At 40.9% G+C, this 13,598-nt stretch overlaps 1 protein-coding gene across 2 annotated transcripts in view; it reads right to left on the bottom strand.

Moving 5' to 3' along the window:
• The window catches only part of LOC145450119 (uncharacterized), a 113,786-nt gene that overhangs the window by 36,408 nt on the left and 63,780 nt on the right, over window positions 1–13,598 (bottom strand). For both annotated transcript variants that reach the window (XM_080328603.1, XM_080328604.1), the window contains exons 80-104: window positions 12,910–13,156; window positions 12,756–12,852; window positions 12,018–12,178; window positions 11,702–11,875; window positions 11,532–11,641; window positions 10,850–11,012; window positions 10,593–10,778; window positions 9,671–9,778; window positions 9,447–9,608; window positions 8,377–8,496; window positions 7,958–8,056; window positions 7,633–7,896; window positions 7,405–7,571; window positions 7,063–7,180; window positions 6,728–6,850; window positions 6,452–6,629; window positions 5,904–5,980; window positions 5,721–5,844; window positions 3,848–4,002; window positions 2,919–3,128; window positions 2,067–2,201; window positions 1,886–2,008; window positions 1,359–1,557; window positions 612–832; window positions 56–202 (exon numbers count right to left, since the gene is read on the bottom strand). In XM_080328603.1, the coding sequence (XP_080184729.1) occupies window positions 56–202; window positions 612–832; window positions 1,359–1,557; window positions 1,886–2,008; window positions 2,067–2,201; window positions 2,919–3,128; window positions 3,848–4,002; window positions 5,721–5,844; window positions 5,904–5,980; window positions 6,452–6,629; window positions 6,728–6,850; window positions 7,063–7,180; window positions 7,405–7,571; window positions 7,633–7,896; window positions 7,958–8,056; window positions 8,377–8,496; window positions 9,447–9,608; window positions 9,671–9,778; window positions 10,593–10,778; window positions 10,850–11,012; window positions 11,532–11,641; window positions 11,702–11,875; window positions 12,018–12,178; window positions 12,756–12,852; window positions 12,910–13,156 (3,868 nt within the window). The remainder of the gene's footprint in view (window positions 1–55; window positions 203–611; window positions 833–1,358; window positions 1,558–1,885; window positions 2,009–2,066; window positions 2,202–2,918; window positions 3,129–3,847; window positions 4,003–5,720; window positions 5,845–5,903; window positions 5,981–6,451; window positions 6,630–6,727; window positions 6,851–7,062; window positions 7,181–7,404; window positions 7,572–7,632; window positions 7,897–7,957; window positions 8,057–8,376; window positions 8,497–9,446; window positions 9,609–9,670; window positions 9,779–10,592; window positions 10,779–10,849; window positions 11,013–11,531; window positions 11,642–11,701; window positions 11,876–12,017; window positions 12,179–12,755; window positions 12,853–12,909; window positions 13,157–13,598) is intronic.

A 13,598-nucleotide genomic window follows, 5' to 3' on the forward strand; every position in this document is an offset into this window, starting at 1 on the left:
CTAAACCCCTTGCAAACGGTAATCAAGACGCCACTAAGTCTCTATGTAACCGCACCTGTCGGTGATGGATTGCCGACGCCTTCACAATACTGCCCCGGATCACACTCCGTACAATCTCCAATTTTCGTTCCGCCGCTCTGACTTCTGTAAGTCCCGGCAGGGCAAGGCTGCGCGACGACGACGCCGGCAGGACAGTAAAAACCTAAAAATAACCGTACTCACGATAAATTATTGACCGTTAGTGACTCCAAGACGATTTTTCCAATATGTCGAAATCAATTGGATGAGAGACATAAGGACTCCAATTACTAGCACCTTTAGAAAAGATTGAACCTTGCACACAATGCACAGTAACATATTCTATGATGGAATTTATTGGAAATATGCTGCCAATTAACTATAAAATGATGTAAGCATAAAAAATGGTTTGTCATCATCATAAACTATCGAGAAATGAAGGTATTCACGGTATAGTATTTCAGACTGAAAATATTGATGCGAAAATTCCACCTACACTGGTCTACAAACATTGGTCAAATTGCCATGCTTTTAATGAATATCGAGAATTGAGAAATACATTTCGAAAATAACAAGTGGAAAGGCCTCAATACCAGGATCGCAAATGCCAGCCATCGATGTATTTGCCGACGAGCAAATCGTCCCAGCTTCGCATTCAGCGCAAACGCTAGCCCCAGGATTGGGGCTGTAGTAACCCGGATCACATCCGATCGGATAAGGAGTTCCAGCAGGGCAATAAAATCCAGCCGGACAGGGTTCACCGGTAACGCCATCGGTTGGTTCTGGAGATACGCTGCCGCCGTAGCATATAAACCTACAAAAAAACGTATTCAAGATTTCAGTAACGCATGAAAATAATTCAAAGTCTACTTTCTTATCCAAAATAACATGACCATTACAAATCAGGATTCCCATCGAACATGTCAAAGTTCAGGTACTCATCAACTGTGTCCTCCAAAACACTCAATATATGCAAGTCAGACATCAATTTATTTATACTTGGTTGAGGGTTACGGTCAGGGCATAATGGAAACAATAATTATCCTTACCCCAACCTAATCCTAAACCTTAACCCTAATTTTATGATACCGCAACCTAACCTAACCTACAAATCTAACCTTATGACACCCCAACCAACCCTAAAATATTAAGATACCCTATCCTCAACGCACATAAACGTAAATATATCCAGTAACAAGGTGAATACAGCTGATGATCAGTGATCACGAGAAACACCACAAATTTTGAGATGTTCACGAGGAAAACTGATTGGCAATCGTCATGGGGATCACTACTTGATGTGAATAAGGAAGAATGCTGGAAAAATATTCATTTCGAACCCTGCTGTGCAGTTAGGCGCGTCGCTGTCTGTTTTTCCCGACGAGTCGCAATATTTTCCTGCAGGGCACTGCGTGCAACCGGATTCATTACGTTGCCCAGGAATTTGAGAGAAAGTCCCGGCTTTGCATGGTTCAGGTTGACTTGATCCACCAGGGCAAAAATATCCAGTGGGACAAAGACCGTTACCCAGAAATTCTCCTGTAATGCACATCCCATCATATTAGCAGTCTAGGAAGGCAATTATGTAAACATACGCATTTCTACATTATTACATCTCCAGATGTAGCCAGTGATGACGTACTTCAACTGTTTCCATGAATTCAAGCACGTTTGGCCACCTCCACTTTTTTAAACTACTTGAATAATTTTTGGATCTATATTTCTACATTTACTTGAAGTTTGACATTGCTACTTCTGCTTGTAATTGAGTGTATATGTACTGCATTACTTACACTGCTAAATGAGCAGCAACGCTGACTACTAGACGACTTCTATAGAGTTTAAATGTACAATAGCAAATACTGACCTGAAATAGTAACAGTAATCGTTTCGTTTAATGGGGCGCTGTCTCCTGCACCGCCGCTGCAAAAGAATCCCGGATCACAAGGCCCGGACGGATCGACAGACGGCGAGTCGCTACAATGCATTCCTTCCAAGATGAATGAGCGATTAGTGAGTATCACAAAATGTGAATGCATCGTAAATACCTGACGGGCAAGACAGACATTGAGAAGCCAGTTGTGCGCCAGACACGTTATTGTAGGTTCCTGGAGCGCAGGGTATCGGCGATTGTCCGAGCAGACAGTAATAGCCTCTCGGACATGGCTCTGGATCTAGGTTACCTGAAAAAAACATTCCAGTTGGCGCACTGTACAGACCAGCAAGCATTTAAAGACGGAGTTATTACCCTAAGTTACATGGAAGGCCAATGTTTAAATTGGAACCAAAAGCTATAAAATTAACTCCATAGTCCTTTTCTTATAAGGTATATCCTTGTTATCCACTTATGTCCATATATTGTTTTATTTCTAGTGCTTACCTCAGATCATAAAACCACATGGAAAATGATAACACTAATAATTGCGTTCCGACCGGTAATCAAGCCCCTGGTTGGCCGAAAGTGATGACCTTTTTTAGTTATGAGGTAGCTTTATAGATGAAATGGCAATGAAGTCATGATTAGCCTCTGTTAGGCTATTGAGAATTTAACCCTGGTTGTGCGGGTTCAAAGGTTAAAAAGTCCTGATTTAAATAGTCTAATTTCAATAGATCTCGGAGGTAGTTTTGGCTGAGGTTGGATTTTAAATTTTCCCTCTCGCAGATTTTGATTTCATGACAAAACTTGAAATGCTACACTGGACAAGCACTTAGAGAGGGAATGAATAAAATTTCTGGCTTAAAATTGAAATTAGAACAAGGATCTCTCGAAAAAGACCGGATAGGTACGCGACGGAATTCAGACTGGAATGTCGTCAATTGACACTTGACTCTAAATTCATGTACTCGCATCAGCCCACTGAAAAGGAATGGGCCATAGAGTGAAGCCCTTCAAAACTTACCATCATATGGATCACACTGTTTCCCCGAAGGGCAGTCAAAACAACTCGATTTTCCCTGTTCAGGTTGATACGTATTTTCCAAGCATGCAGTTTCGTTAGATGATCCCTCCGGACAGAAATGATTGACCGAGCAGATCAGCGAAGATGTAGCATCGCCGCCAGGGCAGTAATAGTTGGCTTGGCATTGCGCAGTCTCGTTAGCCCCACCGCCTGTATTTGATAATATTTTCAATTTCAAATGGGCATTAGGGCTGTCCGTAAATAACTTTTTTTGATAGACGAGATACCAATAATGTGGTGACTATACTGTTCTTTGAAGTTACATTGAAATGTCTGTCTTGGCCGTCCTAGTCTCGGGTCCTATGACTTGGTCCGAGTCATGCACAAGGACTCGACTACAAGTCAAGTTACACATTTGATAAAATGAGTCGAGTCACCAAAAAATCGCGACTTGAGTCATTACAAACCTGAGTGCATGCAAGCATATAGGCAAGTAGACCTACTTGAGTGCCCCAAAACATAGAAGTACATCGTTACTGATCAATTTTAAAGAATAAGCTGCTACATATACAATTGTGTATTTAGATCAGATTCACGATTTTGTTGAAGCTGGACATGGAATTTCTGAAATTATCTAATTATTGTGTGACTTTTCTAATAACTTCACTCATCACTGGACATGGACTCGGACTCGATACAAAATGAACTCCTGATTGTGACTCGGAATTGAATGCCAAATCTGGAACAGAGTTCTGGAACAGGCTTTGAGAATATCGAAATCCCTCATCTCTACACCGTTGGTTACAGAGACCTCTGAGATAGCACTAATGCTTTTCGATACAGAATTACTACAAAACCACTGTACAAAATGCCATTCGGGTATCTAGACCAACGGAATTACATGAACGAAAATCACAGATCCCAGTTACCTGTACAATAATAACCAGGCGTGCAATCCTGGCAGTAAGTGTCGTTCTCATTTCCATAGGACGGACTGAACGTACCCGGTGGACAGGCCTCTGGAAATGGGCTGCCCTCTTCGCAGAAGAAACCGGGCGGGCAAATGTTCTGATCAGCCACGGTGCTGAAAGTTTAACGTAGCTTTAACCCTTTGTAACCGGCCGGCCTACTGACCAAAATTTTACTGCATCCACATAAAAAACGATAAAATGTCATCCATATGGCTTAAATCGACGCCCAATATATTGCCGTAAACCTGAAGTAGCCGCCTAGCGGTCTGAGATACTCTCACAGCTCAGACGCCAGAGGGAATAGTGTTATGCGAGAAAATGTTCTCGATTTCTTGAAAATAAAATACAATTTTGTTCTTCCATATCTCCTGACGTCATACCTAGGCTCTCTCTTAGTATATGACCACCTGATTGCATTCCGCATGAATCTCTACGTTTGAACGAGACATTACATGCTACTAGAGCGCTTCATAGCCCAGCGCTACGATCTTGGAAAGGTAGAGATGATAAGCACAATCACGCGGCCGCCGCCGATGAGTAATCGATTACGTAATCTCGTATTCTCGCTGAAGGCAACGCGCGTCCAGTTCTACATAACATAGTAACTGCCTTGGCAATTTTGCCGTTAGTATACATCTCCATGCTATTGAAGTGTTATCAACCCCAGTTACTTGTTATATGTAACTTGCAACTGCAAGGGATCCGTAAGTATACACAGATGGCCTTATTGGACACTGCCTAGTGCTCATATACGCTCGGGAAGTCATTTCACGTGATACATTGCTTTATTTCACATCAATTTGAACTGTATTCTACACGGCTAATGTTCTATGCATGGTCAACAGTAGTCATAGAAGCCAACAGTAACTTCGTGTGCCATCTAAAACAGATATATAACTGCCTCTATATGATGTTATTATCACAGGCTCGGGTACAAAAATAGCCTAACTCGCACGCTTATTTGTGCCTTGTTAGGGCTGGTGTCGGCTTTCTTATACAAAACTAAGCTCCATGATAGCGATATTGATGGATATGCCAGGATAATGGCTAACCATATGTATAATTTGCTATTGCCTGAAGCAATTGTACATCTGTTTGAAACCGCAACGAGTCAGGTCATCTTACGCAGCCATGATTTTCACGTAATAAGGTATGCTTCTTTCACGTCAATTTGAAACATCTTCTACGTGCTAATCTTCGATATAAGGACTTTCATAGAATAGTATGACCAACAACAAGTCATAGAAGATAACTGTAATCGGTTATATGACGTCTAGAACGGAAGATACAATGGTTTATATTTCAGGCGGTCATTCACGCGAACATCATTACAAATTCAATTTTGCGGGAAACATTTTTGCGTGTTCAATCTGCATTTCAAGCAGGATATACATTGCAACATTAGGTTATACATGGTCTGATGCATTCGTATTTATAAGAGCTATACATACAAACCAATTGCAATCGTTTATGACCAGTACAGGTCTAGCTATCTTGGATTAAATGTTGAACTCCTCTGCGTTAAACAGTCGCGGTCTAGTATACTAGACCGCCGGTCGCAAAGGGTTAAACCATAAATTTTATGTCAAAGACCAATAAGCAACAAATATGATACATTTGATGAGCTCCTTGGAGGTACGGACCGTAATATACAATTAAAAAGTATATTCATATTGAAATGAAACCGACTATTTTCGGCTGACATTCGCCGAAAATATTCGGGTTCATTTCAATGTGAAGATATCTTTCAAATACCATACAATTAAAAATATGATCAAAATATCTAAATTTTTATATTAAAAAATTGTAAGTTGATAAAATTGTGGTCTACCTCCCAGATAAGCAATAATAACCAGCTTTGCATCTTCGATATGGCGCGTCGTGTCCGTAAAATGGGCAATACCATCCTGCGTCACAGGCTATCGGTTTTGGGGTGCCAGCCGGACAATAGTAACCTTGAAACAATTTGAAATTTCAGTCGTATCGGTGAGTGGTCATCGTCAATTCTGCATACCTGGCTCGCAAATCCCGGCCGTGGATTCCAACAGAGAAGGACAGACGCAATCGTAATACCCGCTGCACGAAATGTTACTGGAACGAGTAAATGAATATTTTATTATTACCAATTAACAATCGTTCCTTTACGAGACGCAAGCTTATCACATAAATCATCAGCAGCCCGAATGAGAAATTAAACTATTCTGGAATGATATATTCTCTCGAACCACCAGAAATATCACAAAAACCCATGCGTATTTCGATGGTTTCAAGGCGAAATCGACTTCTGTCTAACAGCTTAGTAATTACTAGTGCTGGGCATAGTGATTAGAGTACTTGAATCTGAGGCAAGTATCGATTTTAATGATTTGAGTTGGATAGTGAGCATTTATACCCTACATGGAAATAATACCTATTTATTTAAATATAATTACTGTTTCGATGCCGTTTTCACAACTTCCCCAAGTTATTCCATTGTATGGTAGAAACATACCAAAATTATTTCTGAACAAGCTGATTTGTAATATTTTATTTGCCTTTTTTATGTAAATTGCAATACTGTACCTGTCAGTACTTGGCGTTCCCGGGACAATCGATACGTTGCCGTTGGTGACAGGCTCGGCAGAAGTCGATCCAAGCGTACAGAAATACCCGGCCGTGCAATTACCATCCGGGATGGTATTAGCTACTCCTTCACAGTACTGGCCCGGTAAACACGGTTCGCAACTTGGGTCCGATTGACCTGGAATTTTGACAGAGAATGAAACCATTCAAAATTTAACATACAGCTCAAAATTATGATTCCATTACATTGCATTTTTAGCGACAGTAAAGCCAAACCTGTTTTTGAGTTGTAGGAGCCGGCTGGACACGGATATTCAAATTCAGATGTTGTCCCAAGCAGGCAGTAGTATCCCGGAGAGCAATCTACTAAATCAACTGTGCCGCCGTCGCAGTACGTACCTTCAATATATTCTCATATTGAAAGTTGCAATTGTGATATATCACGAGAAATGCACACCGTAAAAATGCTTCCAGGCGAGTATAATTACAACATCGTACCTCAAATTTGAAGAAATTTTATAAACAAAGATTACAGACACATAAATATTCAATACACATTCCTCCACTCATAATCAGGTCATTCGAAAGCAAGATCACGAATCCAGATGTACCTTGCGGACAAGTCGCGCAGGAAGATTGACCCTCGTTCGCTTGGTGAGTTCCCGGGTCGCAAGGCACAGCCAAACCACCGGGACATTCGCTGCCACGTGGACACGGACCTCCCGAGCCCTGTCAAAATACATTTAAGAATAAAGAGCTTCTTGGAGGGACAGAATTTCAATATACAATTGAATAGTCTATATAGAATATAGAATATATATATATATTGAAATGAATTTACTATTCAATTTACGAATAAATTTTCATGAAACAGGCAATGACGTTGCTATATACACCTTGCTGATTGAATCTCCATACATTTACGAATAAATGAAGATAAATGTTAAACAAACCTTGTTGGTGGAATTATCCGGATTACTAACATCAACGCCAATGATACAGTTGAAACCGGGGTCACATCTGTCAGTCTCATTACTGCTCCCGATTAAACAATAATACCCGGCTGTGCACTGAGTACAGTCAGACTCTTGGGACAGTCCCAGTCTTGGATTGAAAGTACCTAAACGTGGAAATTGTAATGAAAAATGCACCTAAATAAATTAACGAATCATTGTTTTCACCAGAAGGACATTTTTGCAGGTTTGAACCAGTTTGTTCCGGACAGTAGTGACCTGTTGGGCACGGCACTGCCTCGTCACGAGAGTCACACGAATAGCCAGCAGGACAAACATCGCATATTTCGGCCCCAGTATAGTTGGAGTAATATCCGTCTTCGCATGGAGTAGGCGCTGAAGAATCTTCAGGGCAGTAGTATCCAGGCTGGCAGATGTTTTGCTCGGGATTGTCTGCCCCGCCGTTGCAATAATACCCAGCAGCACATGGGCCTGAATATGTGAAGTTTCAAAGTTACTAGTGAAAAATAATAAAAATTTAGAGTTCACATACCTGTGTAATTGCTCAAGCCGGTGCCTTGACAGAATTTCTTCGGATCACAAGAAATACAATCGCTGAAGTCTGGTTTTTGGAGATTGGGATTGTAAGTGCCTGCGTAGGGGTTAGCAAACCGTTAGTCTATGAAAGTTCAAATCCTAATCCAGAAGCGATATGTGAGCCAATTATGAAACGGTATCTTGGGTGAGAGATTTAGCCAAATTTGAGGAAAAAAATGAGGAATTATGAAATACTAATAGCAGTGACAGAAAAAAAACCCAAATTTAAGGCATCAAAATGCGGAATTCAACAAAACACTCTTATCCGAAATACATTCCATGTTCAGGATTCAAATCATTTCATTTACGTGACCGACAAGAGGCAATAGCGACCAATTTTTGTTGAGAAATGTAAAAAATCGCTGAAGCACATACCTGCAGGACACGGTGTTGGAGAACTGCTGTTGAGGGGACAATAATGCCCGCGGTCACATTGGTCGCCAAAAATTCCTCCGATTGGATCCGGCTGCGTTGAATTGCCGGAACAGTAAAATCCTAGATAATATCAACACATATGTCAATATGAAGGCCACTGTAAGGTAAAGGATGCATAATGAAATTGGATGGTAAATGTTTGAGAGAAAAATCGAAATTGCATCCATTTGAGTCAGAAATAATTCAAGTTCACGTTGCTTGTTAGACGAACTATACTGTTTCGAAGTATCAAAAGTTGGCCTATATTTTTCCAATAGTTTTCCCCATGTATTCAACGACTTTTCCATACCCGCTTAACATAAACATGTTCACTGCCGTAAAACAAGATCCTCACTAAAGTCAAATATCTGTTTACCCCCACCTAATAGCATCCCAACTAAGAGATCTATCAACTACTAAGGACCTATCACATTGAATGCATTACCACGACATATCCATGAATTGCCGTATAATCGTCTTAAAAATACGTGCTTGATTACCTGTTATCGTCATACTAACAATGTTAGTTACCCTACTGATCTTTTAACTTTCTGTATTTTTCTTTTTTCAACAACCATTCGTTACAGCCAGATTGAATAGAGAATATGTAATTATTTGATGAGGGCGTGGTCAGACTAATTGAACCATCAGGGTGGTATCCGTCATCCACCATCCTATACCAAATACTGTGCTTCGTGTTTTCTATAGCATCATTGTAGCCGTCTGTTTGTTTTGTATTTTGGTTAGATAAAAATGAAGACTCTCTCTCTCTCTCTCTCTCTCTGAATCCATTCACATAACAGTCCGAGATCCGATAATATCGCTGGTTATTCTACTGACAAAGACTTCTTGTTCAGGTTGGGTGGAGTGCAAAGTGCAGTGTTCTAGAGTAACATTGAAACCCCCAGATTCGTTACTAGTATCTTAAATCTACAACTAAGAACAACCAGAAATGCAGGAGGTTTGCGAGGTTTCAAACAATAGCCAAGAACAAGGAAAACTTTCAAGCTGACATCCACAGATGTAATTACCGGGAGTGCATCCACCAGACGTGCCACGGAGGCCTGCGCTTTCGCAATACTGTCCAGGGTCGCAGCCCCGGCACTCGTCGACCGAGCCAAGTTTAGCGGCGTCCCCATAACTTCCTTCGGGGCATGGAGTCGGCTCATACGATCCTGCCTCGCAGTAGTAGCCTTGGAAACAACAATGTAGGAATAATGTAAAATGTACTCTCGTTACAAATGAGCTTTCTTACCTTGCGGACAGTCTTCCTGCATTGGTGAGCTGGATTCTGGCGGACAGTAGTAGCCTGCATAGCATACGTCCACCACTGCTGTTAGATTGGTCTCATCGCAATAGTATCCTGAATACAGACCAAATAACGGACTTGCACTTGCAAGTATCGGCAAGAGAGGGGTTACATTTTCAACAGAGGTCAAAACTATTAGCAAGATGGTAGGCTGGGGCTGAAGTTTATTTTAATATATACCAACATAGTGCTTTATTCAATAGGTTGCTTGAACGTAAAACGTTGCACACTAAATTTGGCTCCTAATAGCCAGTAGTAGTGGCCAAATTCCTATTTTGGTCACATTATGGTTAACAAAGACTTTCCGAGGACATAAATTTCATTTTTGTTCCAATTCTTTCAAAATTGATTCGCGAGTAAATCAGAAGCTGACCAGCAGCGGCTAAAAATTTTCGGAAACAGGAATATTTTTGTGAATTTCGTTTACTGCTACACAGTAACGGAACACCAAAATTGCTGATTAGCAGCACACATATAAACTTGAAAATCAACAAATAAACGGTATTTTCTTGACTGAATTAAATATGTGCGATCAAATAACCTAGTTTAAACTTTGATCTGTATTTATTATCATTCTGCAACTGTTGATTTTTTTCGGCATTGCGTTACTTTTCAGTCAAAGAGCTATTCTACCTTTAAAATATAGTCTTGGTGTAGATACTATGTTGGCAGCGTTTGAGCCTTACAATTCTGGTAGTGAACATTCAGTAAACCAATCAGATCAATCAAAACTACTTCATCAAACACTAATTCTGTAGCTTATAATCAAGTCAACAATAACAATACAAAAAACCAATCAATAAGACTTAACATACATTTCGACAGCATGTAAAGCATCAGTTCAATTTCACGAACTAGACATGCAAACCTTTATCGCAAGGAGTACAAGTTTCAGATGTAAGTCCGAGGGCATTGCTATATTTTCCCATTGGGCACGGATATTCCGACGAGTAATTGGTACCGAGCGGACAGTAAAATCCGGCAGGGCAAATAACTGGTGAGACTACTCCCAAATGCCCGTCATTTCTTGCTTCATTGTAATCACAGTACGACCCTGAATATGCAATGCAGTGATGAAATGAATATTAACTATAAAATAACTAAGAATTCAAAGGCAATACCAACCTTCGAGACATGTTAAACAACTGTCCATTCCTGAATTTGGTTGATACGTCCCTGAGTAGCATGGTACGTAATTGGGGCTTTGTGTAGGACACGCCGTTCCGTTTGGACATAGTCCTGACGGTGGGGCCACTTCTGTCGAACCAGGCAGGCAGTAATACCCGGCCTGTAATCGAAATTTACAAGTCCCTGAAATCCTTCGCCACCGAAACCATTAGGAAGACTTTGAGGTATAAATATGGTTTGCAACAATTGATGTAGCACAGAAGGACTAAAGAAACAACAGAACTGCCATGTCATCACAGCTAAAAATAGAAATAGAGATGATCAAAGTAGTGCGCGAGAAGGTTCCCATAGTTATAGAAAATAATCCAGGGTGGCTGATGGCAAATTGGCCAGACCAATCTTTGTCACTCACACAAACGGACTGATGACAATACAAATAGATGCAATCTTACAATATATATTTAGTTACCACGATACGGGGGCTATATCTCAACGGTTTCTAGGACAATTGCACTCAAATTGATGCAAGTAGACAGAAAGTACTTATTTACTAATCCCTCTGGTCACAGCCCACTAAAATCTGTATGCATTTTAGGAAATGGATAGCGGCAACGGTCCATGATACTGGAAGTCTGGCTTGAAATCATTGTCACCGCGACAAGGCAGTTGATATACAAACCTGGCATTGCTCTGTGGGAATCACAGTCTCCGGAGATGGGCAAGCGAACCCAGCAGTACACAGCATACAGTCGCTGGAGTTATGATTACCCCTTTCAGACGAGTAAAACCCTGAATGTGATTATCAGATAACTGCAGCCATAGAAAGATGGCGAATGCAAACTACTGTACCAGCATCGCAGGGAACTGGAGCGGGGCTGGCCTCTGGACAGTAATTTCCTTTGGGGCAAATATCTCCGTAGTCTTCTCCTATTGGCGCGATCTCTGTACTGCCGTTTGTGCAGTAATGGCCAGCTTGACATGGTCCGGATACATTGAATAGCTCATCGCTGTCGCAGTAGCATCCTGACAAACAAAATGAAAATGTTCACTTCTAAAATAAGCAAAATCGTCATATTATGATAACAGCAGATCACCACTAACATATGTAATGCATTTGTCTTATATACGGTTTAGCGAGGGCAACATGATAAATTATTGACATTACCTGGGTCACAAACAATTGGAGCAGCAGAGCCTTCCGGACAGTACGTTCCCGCCAAACATCTTCCACCGATACCATCTTCTACAGGACATACGCAATTCAAAATGTCCGAACCACTTCCGACAACGACCGGCTTATACATCCACGACCCAAGCGAGCAATACCTGTAATATACGGTAGCAAAAGTGTCAATAATAAGAAGAATTATATTTGGAGATATTTAGATGGTAAAAACATGGAGTAAGCCCAGCTACCACGAAATTTAGGAATCAGATCGTTAAATGAGATTTAATTTTCGCTCAGTCGTAATTAGGGTCTATTAGGGATGCTGATGACTGAAAAAACTCATGATAACTTTTGCCTGATTTACTTGAAACCCAAATAAGGACCAATCCTATTAGGGTGGTACTGCAACTCTGACTATATACCGAGTAAGCTCTGTGAAAAACTGAAAACAGCGACATGACGCATAGGTGAAAACTCCTGAATTAGGAAGATAAAAATTTGGAACATTTCTATATAAAATTCAAGCCTAACTTAGGAATACCACTATACTTTATAAAAGAGGAAGTAGAATAGTATAATCATATTGAAATAAGTCTATTATTTTCGGCTGACACTGGTCAAAGATAATCGTCAGCAGCTAGTAGAGATTTCAAGAGATCATTAACATCGCCCGTCCTAACACGGAAATGAATTCTACAGAAACCAGCTTGTGAAAATCCGCAGACAATGCCTTACCATCCAGGCGCACATTTTCCTTTAGGATAGTCCATTCCGCGGTCAGGACAGTACCATCCCGGCCAGCAATATTGACATGATTCAGGTCCAGTCCCGCCTAAATACACACACGTCTTACATAAGATACAAAACATCGAGACACAAATCAACTAACCTGTCCCGTTGTTGAAGGTACCGTTAGTGCACGGAGTTGCAAACGATGAGTTTTCGACGCAGTGGTGGCCGACTGGACATATTTCCGGGTTGACCGCGCCTGGTTCGCAAAACGACCCAGCCGGACAAAGGTTGCATTCTTTCATCGTGGCATTTGGTGCATAGCTACCACCATCACAGGCGTAACTGCGACTGCTGCCAGCAGGGCAGTATGAACCAGGCGGACATGGTCCTCCGGTAGCAGTAGCCTGAAAACGAAAATTTACAAGGATTCGCTACAAACTTACATTGTTACCCATACAGCATGAGAAACTTCACCTGACACTTACACCTAATGTATATTATCAAGGTTGCCATATCGTCCCTTTTTGTCAGATTTCTCATTTTGAAGGGTAATGTGTAATAAAACTATGTTGTCTTTATTTCACAAATTTGTTCTTACTTTTACATTGAGTCCTTATTTTGTATATATTTTCGGCAAGTTTGTCTTAATTTTCTGCAATTAGGTCGTGAGTACCCCCATTTTTAGCCATCAGCACACCACAAAGGCCGTGAACAGGTTACTTTCTTTCTTATTCAATACTTCACTAATTTCGAGGTTAGTTTGGCTATCCTTATTTTTTCATTCACTTGGATGGCACCCCTTGTATTCCACTAAAAATACCTTATTGCTGAATAGTGTATTCAACT

Source organism: Botryllus schlosseri, chromosome 11 (assembly GCF_051294905.1).
Source record: "Botryllus schlosseri isolate E-star chromosome 11, Bs_hap1, whole genome shotgun sequence".
NCBI lineage: Eukaryota > Metazoa > Chordata > Ascidiacea > Stolidobranchia > Styelidae > Botryllus > Botryllus schlosseri.